This window comes from Hylaeus anthracinus, unplaced genomic scaffold, assembly GCF_026225885.1.
Source record: "Hylaeus anthracinus isolate JK02 unplaced genomic scaffold, UHH_iyHylAnth1.0_haploid 3, whole genome shotgun sequence".
NCBI lineage: Eukaryota > Metazoa > Arthropoda > Insecta > Hymenoptera > Colletidae > Hylaeus > Hylaeus anthracinus.
This window is the reverse complement of record NW_026535284.1, coordinates 1258716-1272778: the sequence shown is the minus strand read 5'-3', so window position 1 is coordinate 1272778 and position 14063 is coordinate 1258716. Positions and strand designations below refer to the sequence as shown.

The window sequence follows — 14063 nt, the reverse complement described above, 5'->3', positions numbered from 1 at the left end:
GTACTGTATAGAATAACTTTTGTATTTTGTATAGTGATATAATATATTTATTATAGTTATAGTTCTGTACAGTTCTCAGTTATATTATACATTGTAACCAAAGATTAATTAAATTTAAGGTGACTCTATCTGTCACAAGCTCGGGAATCTCCTTCGCAGTCCCCCTTGGCCGCTCGGTTTCAGGAGAATTGAGTAAAGTAGCTCGTCACCGAGCGGGAAGAAGGGAGACAAAACATCGTTCGAAACGACGCGATGTATTTCTTTCTTATTCGGTGCTGACTGTGGCACATTACGCTTCTCTTGTTTTCGCTCTACGTATACCAATCGTCTTTAAAGTGCTCGCTCTTTAACGAGCAAAATTAAACCGACTGTACTGTTTTCGCGGGTGTCGAAACCCTTAAATCGCAAAAGTGAATCCGGAAAACAAAATGCTTAATTCATATCACCAACAATACTAGGTGTATAATACAATTGTCATGTAGTGTCACTCCAAAAGCGGCTTTTACGCTCGTGTCTTCTGCTTGTCACCCCAAAGAACTTTATTTTAAATTGTCTGAAACCAACGATAAGCTAACATGCAACTCGATTGCTGGTTCAAGAACTTCGAAGGGTAAATTACTAGGGCTCTGCCTCCTGTTCTTAATAATACTGAAGATTAGAGGTGAACGTGTCATCGATGATGTGTACTCGATGATCTGTATAACGATGAGAGGTCTAGTAATCCCAATAAAAATCACAAGTAAAGCCTACCAGTTGGATAGCACACCTATTAGCGGTCTTGGATATAAGAGGCTAAAGACTTTAAGGTCTTGTTACTCCTGAACGCTATGCGCCAAACTTACACTAATTCTTTGCGTACAAAGAAGGCACTGGTATAATCTTTACACTATAAGATGACCCTTGTGAACTGTGAGCAGAAAAAGTCACCAGTTCCATCACCAACCTAAACACCTGTCCAGAAAAAAGAACGTCGTGGTTGACAGGCCTGTCTTAAAATGCATGGTCTTCAGGATATCATGCTTTATACGCATGAGTGAATCCAATTCAATCTTACGTCGATATAATTTGGGAGGTAGATTTCTAGTGACCAATGCCGTACAAAGTTCACATTCATTTTCAAATATACATTTGTGCCACACATGAGTTCAACGTAGCATAAATTAGCTCGGGGTCCCCGAGCATACATTAAGACGGCACAGGTGGTCGGTGTCAAAGCTAGTAATTTTTCCGTAACGGCACGGATAGCTATCATCTACTGATCTAATCCTCAAAGCTGATCTCATAGCGTGAACATTGCGAGAAGAGACATCTTGATTTACCCTTTAACGTCTTTGAACCCAAGTCGAATCTTACTTTAATATCGAAAATGATAATGTGGGGTATGAAGACGTTACACGCGTATATAAACTTCTTAGAGCGGAAAACAGAGAGTGATCAATTGGAAATGGCATCTAAGCTATAACGAGAGACCCGGAGAGTTTCGTGGGCTCTGTTCTCCGTGTCAGCCATCGCCCGTCGACGCATGGCCCCGTGGTCTGGTGTACCGAACAACATGATCGTAACCGATTGTTTGCGGCCGTGCGTCATCGCCAAGCCTCTTCGTGTTAGAACTCCGTCTAGAACCCTGATGCCCTCGTAGAGACCTTCCAGATCGCAGCTCGAATACCGTCGCGCGCGGCGTCGCTGTGCGTTGGAACTGATCAAGCTGGGATCGGATACGTGGAGAAGTTTATTGCGCGCAACGTCGAAGTCGCAGTTATTCAGCTTCTCGTAACTGGCGGTCGATCCCATCGGTGAAATTCGTCCGATGTGGCTGTCGCGCGAACAAACAGTGAACTTCCTCGAAGACCTACGTAGCGTTCCGCATGGCGTCGAACTGGTCGTCGAACAGCCGCTACCGCACTGCCATCTACCAGCCCCCGCACCAAGCAACCTGACTATCGCGCTCTTCGTTCGAGACGGCTCCTCCTCTTGCTCTTCGACCGCCTGTCGTTCGCTCGACTCGTCCTTCTCCGTCTCCTGGTCATCTTGCTCGATGGAGACGCGACGAAACGGCCAAAAACGAGCGACGTCGATCTCGCGTCGCTCCCTGATCGACGGCGATCGACGAACCGTGGCGCAACCGCATGCTCCTTCGCAGGAACATACGAACGGCGTGGTGTCGCCCATCTTGCTGCTATCGACGACGCCTGCCTCGAGCTTTCGAACCGTTCGCCGCACGACCGTTTCCTCGACTCGCTCGACCATCTGATTGAGCCCGGCGCTCGTTGCCTCGACGTCCCCTTGGTCGCCGAAGTTTGGCTCGGTGCCGCTCAAGGCACCGCACAAGCTCCTCGGCTGCGAATCACAGGATGCGTCGACCGTGCTAAACGAACTCGAAGCGTCGTGTTTCCGAAGATACCCACCGAGAAGATCGGCGTCGACGGATTGCGAGACTCGGACGAGCCCCTCCGACGACACTAACGATTGGTCGCAGTTTCCGGGCAACGATAGGGAGAACTGCCTGCCTCGACGATACCATTCGCGCCGCAGTCTCACAGCAGCAGCATCCTCCCCTGCTCGGTCGTTGTGTGGCTCTCTTTCACCTGGTGGAAATAGTTCACAGTTGGAAGTGAAATGGTGAATGTGGTAAAGAAGTGGTACAGAAAGATGGATTTGTTTCCTCTTCACATCAGGAGAGGTATAGTCGCTGGAAGGGATCTTGTAAGGTCGTAAACCGAAACAGTAGTTATTGCTTTATTGGCCCAGGTAACTGATCCGTAGAACGACAGGTGTGTCGCGGCTCTAAAGTATACATGCTCACGTTACACCCCGGGGCCCCAAGGCTTGATATTTGCTACGCGGGTTTTTCCAAATTGGAAAAGTTCCTACCTAACACAGTATTTTCAATAAGTAGACAGCTCTCGAACCCAAACCTTTATTTTCAGTCAGGCAATCAGTACGATACTAACGTGTTTATTAAATTAAGAAACAATATTTCGGCCATGGGAGGTAAATGAACCATCGTGTCATCTGCCACAGCTGCAGATACAAGAAGAAGAGGTAAGTAATGAAGAAGTGACAGAGAATGTTACCCAAGAAAAAACTTATTATATAACGGAAGAAGTTCAAAGATTGTGTATAACAATTATTACAAATTTACGAGGGTCGATCAAATATAAACGAGACTTTTGTTTCTGATCGCGTAAACTTAAAGGGAGCGGGTGACCGCTTCTACAGTGTATTGTTTAGTATGGCAGGAGTGGGGAGAGCATTGCATTATTGAGTTCAGACAAGTTTGACAGTAACATTCACAATGTCAGAGCAACAAGTGCACGTCTCAGTTGCGCAACGCATAATTATTAAATTTCTTACCCACGAAGGCGTCAAACCAGTTGAAATTTTGCAAAGATTGATGGTACAGTTTGGGGATCAAACACTATCAAGGGCTCGCGTGTTTACCTGGCATAAGAAATTCAAGGAAGGACGTAAACAAGTTGAAAATCTGGAACATGATCGCCGTCCTCGAAGCAGCATTATGGAGGAGAACATGCGCACGATTTGAATCCTTCTTGAAAGCGATTGACGTCTGACACTTTCTGAAATTACAGCGCAGGTTGGAATAAGTTATGGGAGCTGTGAGCTTTTAAGGGAGGTAAAGGTTGCTTATCGTTCCAAAAAACGTGACCAACCGATTCGAGACGTCATTCTCTTCCACGACAACGCTCGGCCCCATACTGCAGCGAACTTGTAAAACATTAGAGGATATGAGATGGACTCCACTTGACCATCCTCCCTATAGCCTTGACCTATCGCCCTGCGATTTACGTCTCTTTGGACCATTTAAAGAAGCACTAGGAGGACAACGGTTCCTAGACGATTCGGCGGTGGAGGCCTTTGTGCGCAATTGGCTCCTAACGCAGCACTCTTCGTTTTACGATACTGGGATCGAAAAGTGATACGTCCTTGGATATTACACTTGTGGTGGTACCTCCGTTCCTCACCACCAGAGGGAAACTGCACGGTCCTCACGTTTCTCACAAGTACTCGGTTCGCCTAACATTCCTATATAAATGCTTCCCGACCAAACTCCAAATATCCGGGGTCATTATATTCCGAGTCGAACTTCTGAACAGGTAACATCGTGCAGTAAAGTGTTCCTACGGATAACCGCCGCCTACCTGGCAGACTTATACCTGAGCCCCGAGGCTCCTCACGCGCACTTATAAAACATCTTCATTACCACTGAGGCTACAAACAAAACCTGGCCGACGGACAACCCAATAAAGTCAAGCATGTCCATCGGCATGCCACAAGAAAGGAAGGCACCCCGTACACACTAGCTAAGACGTCGCAGAGCAGCGTCCCTATCCGACTCACGAGAAACATTTGTGATGCCACAGCCAACACAGCCTACAAAACCAATCGCAACTTCCAGTCTACCAGAAAAAATGGAAGTAAGTAACAATATACCTATTTCAAACAGATTTTAATTACTAGAAAAACACTTTAACATAAACCTAAACACTGAAACAAACAACACAGCCACAGACACACACACAGAATCCACCCCAGAAACACCCAAATACAAACCACCTCCCATATACAATCACAACCACAAAAAAGACTACTTCCAGTTCCTAAACACTCTAAAACACGCATACGGTGATGAGGTACAAGCCAAGTACCTCGGAAACCAAATCAAAATTCATTTCAAAGACATTCCCAACTATAACTCATTCAAAGTTCACACCTTCTCCCTCCCAAACCAAAAAACCACATCCATGGTACTCAAAGGGCTCCCAAAAGTCAGTCCCCAAGAAATCGCAGAAGAATTAAAAATCAATGGTTTATCCCCAATCTAAATAACTGAACTTTCCAGGAAAAACCCATCCAACTATGCAACATACAAAATCACATTCTCCCCTGAAAACTCAATCCAGCAAATAAAGGAAACCAGTCACGTTTACTCATCAAGAATCTACTGGGAAAAATACGATAGTAAGAAACCCTTTATCCAATGCTTCGGTTGCCAAGCCCACGGTCACTCCTCGCGTAACTGTAACAAAACTCCAAACTGCGTGAAATGTGCAGGCCAGCACGACACGCGTACCTGCTCTAAATCCCCAAGCACCCCAGCTAACTGCTTCAACTGGAAAGGTAACCACCCAGCAAACTACAGCCAATGTCCCGCACTACTATCCTATTTGCACAAAAAACAAAACAGAGTCGCTATTACAAAACCAATTCCTACCTTACACCTTGAACAAAATCAAGCTACACCCAATTACCCACCACTCTACCGACATAACACTAACACATTGCCAAACACGACACGTCACATCTCATACGCTCAAGTAGTAAAAAATGACACACACCAGCGCTATAACCACCCTAGCATCAAGCATGGAGAAAATCCAAACACACCTATTCCTCTCTTCAAAATAAAAAAAACCCCAACCAAACTACTCTTATGGACCGCCACTAGCGTTCTACCCAAACTCCTTGAACTACAACTTTTCCTCGACACACATCAAATAGACATTGCTATCGTAACAGAAACATGGCTTAAACCGACAGACAATCCCAGAATTAACAATTACTCAATAATTAGGAAAGACAGACCAAACAACACCGGTGGTGGAGTTGCCACCCTAATACACAAAAATCACTCCTATGATAACCTTCCTCAACCAGGCATAGGTGACATGGAAACAATATTTATTCAGATTAACTCAAATCCGAAACTTACAATAGGCGCAGTCTACTCCATCCCGAAAAACAAAATATCAGATACAAACCTTGATGCACTCAACTCCTTCCCAGGCAACTTCATCATAGGAGGCGACTTTAATGGCAGACACACAAACTGGAACAACACTAACGTAAACAAAAACGGAAAAACATTACATACACACATGAAGAACAACAACTACCACATCATCCACAGTGACACCTACTCCCACCAAGCCCCTACATCTAAACCTTCCAACATTGACATCTTCCTATCCAATTTAGCTAGTCAACACGAATGCAAAACCATAAACGATCTTTCCTCCAACCATCTCCCAATTATCCTCACCATTGAGAATCATAACTCAACCTTCACAAACCACACAATAACACAAACAAACTGGGAAAAATTCACGACCAAATGCACCGCGTACAAAATCAACACTCAAATATCCACCCCCAACGACATAGACATTGAAATAAATATATTACAGAAACATATCCTAAACTCGTTTAAAAAATCAACAACAAAACAAAAAACATACATACGAAACTTTACTCCGGACCAAGAACTACTTAAATTAATTAAATTAAGAAACAGATACAGACGAAATCATCAAAAAACAGGAAAGCCCATGTACAAACTTTTACGAAACATTCTCTCAGGCCAAATAAAACACAAATTGCAGAATTAAAAACAGCAAAATGGCAACAAAAACTTAACACACTGGTCAACGACCAAAACGCAGGGTGGAAAATTTACAAAGCTATAAAAACAAAAAACACACACATACCACCACTCGCCAAAACAAACTCCACAGCATATACCAACACGGAAAAAGCAGAACTACTCGCAGACAACTTCCTAGAGATACACAAATCTACACTCACACATCCCTCTATCCATAAAATAGAAACAAACTCCATCACAAATACTTTAGAAAACACACAAAACACACCAGATACAACCTTTATCACTCCCAACCTAATTAAAAACATAATCAAAAAATTAAAAAATGGCAAATCACCCGGCGCAGACAAAATAACCACAATTCAGCTCAAACATATACCACATAAACTAATTGTACAATTATACTACACCTACAAACAGACTCTCAAGATAGCATACTTCCCAATAACTTGGAAAAATGCAAAGATAATAGCTTTCCTAAAACCCAAAAAACCACCCACGAACCCTTCCAGCTACAGACCAATAAGTCTGCTAAACATACTAGGTAAAATTCTTGAAAAAATAATACACCAACAACTCACTAAACATCTAAAAACAAACAAAATCATAGTAAATAAACAGTTCGGCTTTCAACCCGCACACTCAACGATACAACAAATACTACGAATAACAGAACACATCACAATGGAACTAAACAAAAACAGAACAACAGTAATGACTTTACTAGACATACAAAAAGCATTTGACACAGTATGGCACAATGGACTTATTCTTAAGCTACACAAGATAAACACACCTAACCACCTTATAAAAATGATAAAAAACTATCATACAAACAGAACGTTACAAGTAACAATAAACGATGGAACATCCTTTCCTAGACCTATGCCAGCAGGCGTTCCACAAGGATTCATCCTCGGCCCAATCCTATTCTCAATTTATATAAATGACATACCCAAATCCATAGACACACAAATCACCCTCTACGCTGATGACACAGCCATCTACTCCACCTCATGGAAACTAGAGCAAGCGGTAAAACACACACAAACACACCTAACAAATATAACAGATTTCTTCACAGCTTGGAAATTAGATATCAATAATACAAAAACAGAAACATTATACTTCACTAGAAAAAGAACAAAAAATCCTCCAAAAATCAAAATAGAAAACCACCAAATAGAATGGACCAACAAAGTCAAGTACCTAGGACTATGGATAGACAATAAACTTACATGGAAGCGTACTATACAGGACAGAGCAAGGAAAACAATAGGCGTATACAAATACTTTCTACCACTAATAAGAAAAAAACAGTACACTTCCACTAAAGCAAAAAATGCTATTCTACAAAATGTCCGCAAGACCCGTACTAACATATGGAGCACAAATCTGGATCACTACAGCCAAAACCTATATCAAAATAACACAAAGAGCACAAAATAAATTCCTAAGAACTATGTAGTTTAAACAAGGACAGAGACTATCCAATACAACTATTGCACAGAGATACCAACATTGAATACATGGAAGCCTACATACAATCAAAACTTCACAACCTATATAACTACGAACATGTAAATCCAGTAATAAACATGCTAGGATAATACAAAACAGAGGAAATACCACTAAAAATCAGATTCAGGACTCCCAAAATGATAAGTGACTCCTTATAGGAACAATACTAATTCAGTTTTCGTATTTTTACTGTTAATCAGGTTTTTTGAAACTTTTTATCCTGCAACACTCAAGAGATACATCACCGCACTACACGACAAGGACCAAAAAGACACCCAACAGCATCAAGGAGAAAAGCGGGTTATAAGGGCATCCCCCAGGCACCGCAGCATCATACAAGAGAACCCAACGAAAAAAAAACGAACTCTAAATGCTAGCAAGCCTTACTGATGAGTCCACTAGCAGGCCCAAGACGAAACGTTCCTTTCCTTTTCGTCTCCCCTCTCTCACTCTCCCTCCACAGGCACAACACCATCACACACTGAATAAAAGTATTTTAAAAATAAAGTCTCGTTTATATTTGATCCCCTCTCGTAATAACTAAAAAAGAATTTTGTAGAGAAGGAGCCTTTAAAAAAGCACCATTATTAACGGATATATCAGTAACGAAACTTCAGGATCTCCTCAAAAATGGAATAAAAAAACGGAAGGTACGTAAAGATGCTGGTAAGTAAAAAAAGTTAATTCCTAGAATAGAAGAAGTATCAAAATTAGAAGTGTACAAGGCTTACGAAGAGAATGAAATACCAACAATTGAAATAACATTACAAAGGCCGCGATCAAAAAGAATCTCAATAAGCGAAAAGTCACTACGAGGTCTTTTGTTAAAAGTAGGATTTAAATTTCGAAATGTAATGAAAAGATCCATAATAATAGATTATGAACGAATCGTACAACATAAATCGCAATATTTAAAGCAAATTGCCGCGTACAGACAGGAAACAAGAACAATTTATTGTTTAGATGAGACTTGGTACGATACACATGATACAGCGAAGAAAGGGTGGGTTGATAGAAGTCGAAGATGCGTTGCAAAAGTGTCCATAAATAAGGAAAAACGATTAATTATATTGCACTGCGGCAGTGAAGAAGGATGGGTACAAAATGGATTATATCTAGCTGGAAAAAGATTCGAATACTGTCATTTAGATTACCATAAAAATATGGATGGAAATGTATTCGAAAAATGGTTCAAAGACCAGTTATTACCAAATATAAAGCCTCGTAGTATCATTGTTATGGATAATGCATCGTATCACAGCAGACAAGAAGAGAAAATTCCAACGAAACGGTCCTCAAAATCAACAATTCAGAAGTTTCTAATCGACAATAATTTATATTTCGAAGAAAATTATACAAAAGAAGAACTTTTAGAAGTAATGAGAACGAAGACATACAAGAAAAAATACGTAATTGACAGATTAGCCGAAGAACATGGGCATATTATACTAAGATTACCACCCCATTATTGTATATTTAACCCTATCGAAATGATATGGGCACAGCTAAAACAAAATATTAGGAGAAAAATAGTTACCCGAAAGATTGAAAAGTTATTGAATTAATACGAAGTGAGATAGATAACATTAATGAAATTAATTGGAAAAATGTCGTTAAAAAAACAATTAAAATTGAAAATGAATATCGTGAGGAGATTGCAGAATGATAATTGGAAGATATTTGGATAACATTTAAGGGGTGAGGAGGTCATCTTGAACTAAGGTGACTTCCTCCTTTAACAGAGGGCAGGCAACGGAACATATTTGAAGAAGAGGGACACATTGAGGTGGGGAAAAGTCTTTTTATAAATTGCTGATTCAATCATGCTGCAATTTGTTAAAAGATACTCCCCAACCTAATATTATATACATACCATCCAAGAAAAAGGAAAATTCTGAAATAAAAAAATTGAACCTTCTTAAAAGGAAAGTATCAGAAAGTAAAAAGTAATATTTTTCGTCATTATTATTAGCTTAAAACATAAATATATGGATGAGTTTGATTAAACTAGACTACAACCTCCTCTCTCCTCCCCTAGAATGTACTTCACAAAACGAAATAGTCTTATGGTAATCGATTCATGCATTACAGAATTATGTGTGAACATACATAAGAAGAAAAAAGTTATTGAAATATGAACATCCTAATTCTGATACCATACGGCCCTGAACGAAAAGTCTAGCTCTGTCCTTGTCTAAAAAGGTGTCAGGTTACTAATTGCGGTCGACTTAAGTTGTAAAGATCGATGTCCGACCGACTTTACGATCTCACAAGATTCCTTTCAGTGACTATATGTGAATATGCGTGTGGCTAGAAAGATGCAAGGATAAATGTCCACTGGATGATTTCGATACACTTTTCGTATATGCCAGAGGGGGTCACCGTGAAAGTTTTAGTGAGTAAAAATCGTCTATAATCTAGGCCCCCTCCCCAAGGGTCGGAGATATCTGTGAAGATTTCTCCACGAAAATAATTTCTCCACGAAATGGTGGCTCGTAGATGGCTATGGGTGGGGCATGTAGCCGCCATTATACGTCCCATGGGAGGAGACGATATTACTTCGACCATATATACATGGACTGCTCAAGCCTACCCTTTATACACTGAGCAGAGCGTAACCAACATCTTCATACCAAAAGTGAGATATGACGCTAATGCGCATGCGTCAAATTCGACAACTATAGCAAAAATTCCATCTCGATGACAGGCTAACTGTAGCTTTGACCAATGGTCGAAGAGTAGTTCGACAAACCGTCCAAAATTTCAATTCGCACCTTTCCCCACTACTATCGCCATTGACTGTAGCGCTTGCGCACAACAGCTTAAGCCCTGGTTTTTCTGAACGAGATCGTGACGAAATAGAGACGGAAAAGTTCGTGGACGATCTCACCGATACCAGTGGTATGTTAGTAACCGTAAAAGATCCGTGGGTCTCCGTTCCGTCGACCGGGACGGATTTTGATATTAACAATTCGAAGCGAGACGGAATCTCCGGAATCATGTGAACTCCTGTTGTAGTGAATGAGTTTATGAGGCGTCAAACGTGCATACATGTAGTATATTTTAATGTTATTAGAATTAGTATATAAACAATACACATGTGTAAATGTGATCATTATATAATATTATACATTATTTATATATATATAGAGTACCTCTTTGCTACAGATGACTTATTTTTGCGTTAAATTGAAAACTTCCGCTGATTACGGATGACGCATTCTTATGTCAAATAAGAAATTACAGGAATTTCATAAAATTATGTGTAGCAAATTGTTTAAGTATATCCAGACGCGAAGGTGTTAAACATATTTTATTATACTTAGTATTATTAGTAGTTATCAGCTCTGTGTTGTATTTTGTAAGGGAAGTCTCATTATAGGTACATATGTACATAGAATTATATATAGACTTCGCTATTATCGCGATTTCGGGTATCCACGAAAAGACTTGTTCAGTGTCTTTTGAATTTGATTTCGAACATCGTCAATTGTACATCCAACGTCTGTGAACATGTTGCCAATCGTTACTTTTTTCGCTGCCAAGGTTGGGAAAACAAATGCTGCCGATGGTTACATAATAATTATAATTATATTTCTTTATAGTAATACATATTGTATAATAGTTATATTTCATTATTAACACCTTCGCGTCGGAAGACTCATTATTGCGTTCAATTGAAAACTGCCACTTGGCTACAGATAATGCATTAATCTGAAAGAGTTAGAATTGAACCCCCACGTATACTAGTTCTCATTTTTGAGATTGATATACAACATAACATCGTTAATAGTGAAATGGTTTGGGACATACTCCCTGGGGTAGAGTCGTAGAGAAAAAAAAGGTTGGGTCAAGTATCGCTATTGTCCCTGATCCCTTCGACCCTAAACGAAGACAGAATTCCTCGTGTCTATTCACTCGCACTCACGCAAATCCGTCCGCTTCGTTCCGTCGAAGCCAAAATGATTTGGTTTGGACGGAATGGGGTCCACGGAATATCGTCACGGATTTTACACAAACACTACTATGAATTGGGTATTCATGAATCCGTCCACAATCCTTATTTTCGGTTTCCGTCGTCATTTCGTGACGGTTTTTCAGAGAAACCGGCCTCATCGACTCAAATCACTCGTTCCGTCGACCATTTCGTCCGGCCTAAACGAACGGAATGTTCCGTAGCGATCTCGTTTAGAAAAACCAGGGCTTTACTCGTAACTTTGGTATGGGACATGTTGGTTACGGACTACACTATAGTTTGAGCGGTCCATGTATGTATGGTTGAAACGATGTTACCACAGTATAGGTACAACCAGTAGCGTCACTCCGTGTCGGCACTTTTGATGTTGTGTCCGAGGTCCGCTATGTTCCTAGTAGGCACCGTGTGCATATTTAAACTGAATATTATTTTAAAAAATTTTAAATAATATTCAGATTACCAAGTAACACAAAGAGGAACGTCAACGAAATAGAATGAAACACAACCCACCACCTGAAACCTTTGGAAAACGTTCGATAACGTACTGAACACGTAGAATTGCACTAAATTACATTATTTAACACAGTCTCAATCGATTCCATATGCTGGAACGCTCGAAAATCGCGTTTATACGAAACCGACGCCAACGGTATTCCAACGACCTGAAACCTTTGGAAAACGTTTGATAACGTACTGAACCTGTGGAATTGCACTAAATTACAGTGTTTAACACTGTTTCAATCGATTCCATAGGCTGGAACAGTCGATATTCTGGTTTATAGGAATCCGATGCCAACGACATTCCGGCAACCCGAAACCTTTGGAAAACGTTTGATAACGTACTGAACACGTAGGATTGCACTAAATTACATTGTTTAATACAGTTTCAAACGATTCCATACGCAGTATGTTACTGTGACGCTGCGCAATAAATTGAATCGACGTGTGACGCTGCGCGTGGTGTCGGTTACTATTAGTACCATCTAGTGTACAATATAGGAAACAGCGTTGTCGTCATGTTCTTGGTATGCACATTTGCGGACGCTACTTTTGCCAAGTAACGCTACTCGTTGTACTTATACTGTGATATTACAGTGTCTTGGAAACCAAACCTAACTCTAAACATCTCCTATTGCGTACGTGGAAGAAGATCGTGGTGTTTTTAGTGAGTAGGTCTTGCACCGCCGCACAGTAGAACAAAACAGATGATGAACGATCAAAAGTCGGTTTTGTAATGTCGCCAGTTTGAATATGTTGATGCCTTTTGGAAGAGAAAGAATTGAATTTCAATGTGATAAAAGTCGTATGTTCACAGTCAGTATGTTTACCAAAACCTTTTGTAGTTTTAACTCGAGATCCTGAGGAATGTTGGCCTGAGATGTGCAATTTAAATTCATTATCAAATTTGAAGTCGTTCCTGCATGCCTCCCTATGTGGCGCCGTAGTAGTACGGTCCAAGCATGGTGTGAAACATCATGTACTTTTCACGTTTATACTTTCATATTTCTATGTAACCTTTAGTGTATAAGTTTTTCATTTAATATATTATGTTATCTTATCCATGAGTTTTCCTTGTGTTATGATGGGAGTGTGAATAAATTCTCGCCGTTTTTTGTAAAAATAAATCCCTTATTTAAAAAAAAGTAGTAAAAAAACAAGTCAATTAAAATATTGCCCATCGCTGGAGACTACTTTTCCCATCTTTCTGGTAACATTTGAATTCCACGTCGAAAAAACGATACATCTTTTGCGGCTATCCACGAATCGATCTATTTTTTCGTTTCTTTATACGAAGTGAGGTGCTCCTCAGCCAGATTGTTAATCATCGATCGAAATAAATAATAGTTAGAAGGCGCAATGTCTGGAGAGTACGGCGGGTGGGGTAGGACTTCCCATTTCAGTGTTTCGAGGTATGTTTTGGCCGGTGACGCGATATGCGGCCGAGACCCGTGTGAAGCTGGCCCCACCTTTTTTAAAAACTCAACATTTTCTTTTTCCATACGTTTGGTCATCGTTTGCTCACGTTTGCTCAAGTGAAATTTTCGTTTGCCCTCTCTTAGTTCAACAGATAGAACCGTTTGTTTATACGCTCATGGACGACACATCACGAAATGTGTTCCGAATTTTTTTATTAGCTTTCTTTCAGATATAAAGAAGGGAATG

General features: G+C 40.5%; 1 protein-coding gene across 1 annotated transcript in view; it reads right to left on the bottom strand.

Annotated features, from left to right (window-relative positions):
• Positions 1 to 419: 419 nt before the first annotated feature.
• LOC128893692 (uncharacterized) overlaps positions 420 to 14063 on the bottom strand; it is a 43748-nt gene continuing 30104 nt past the window's right edge. Inside the window, exon 10 of the mRNA XM_054154846.1 lies at positions 420 to 2585. Coding sequence (XP_054010821.1) covers positions 1435 to 2585 — 1151 coding nt within the window. The 3' untranslated portion in view covers positions 420 to 1434. The remainder of the gene's footprint in view (positions 2586 to 14063) is intronic.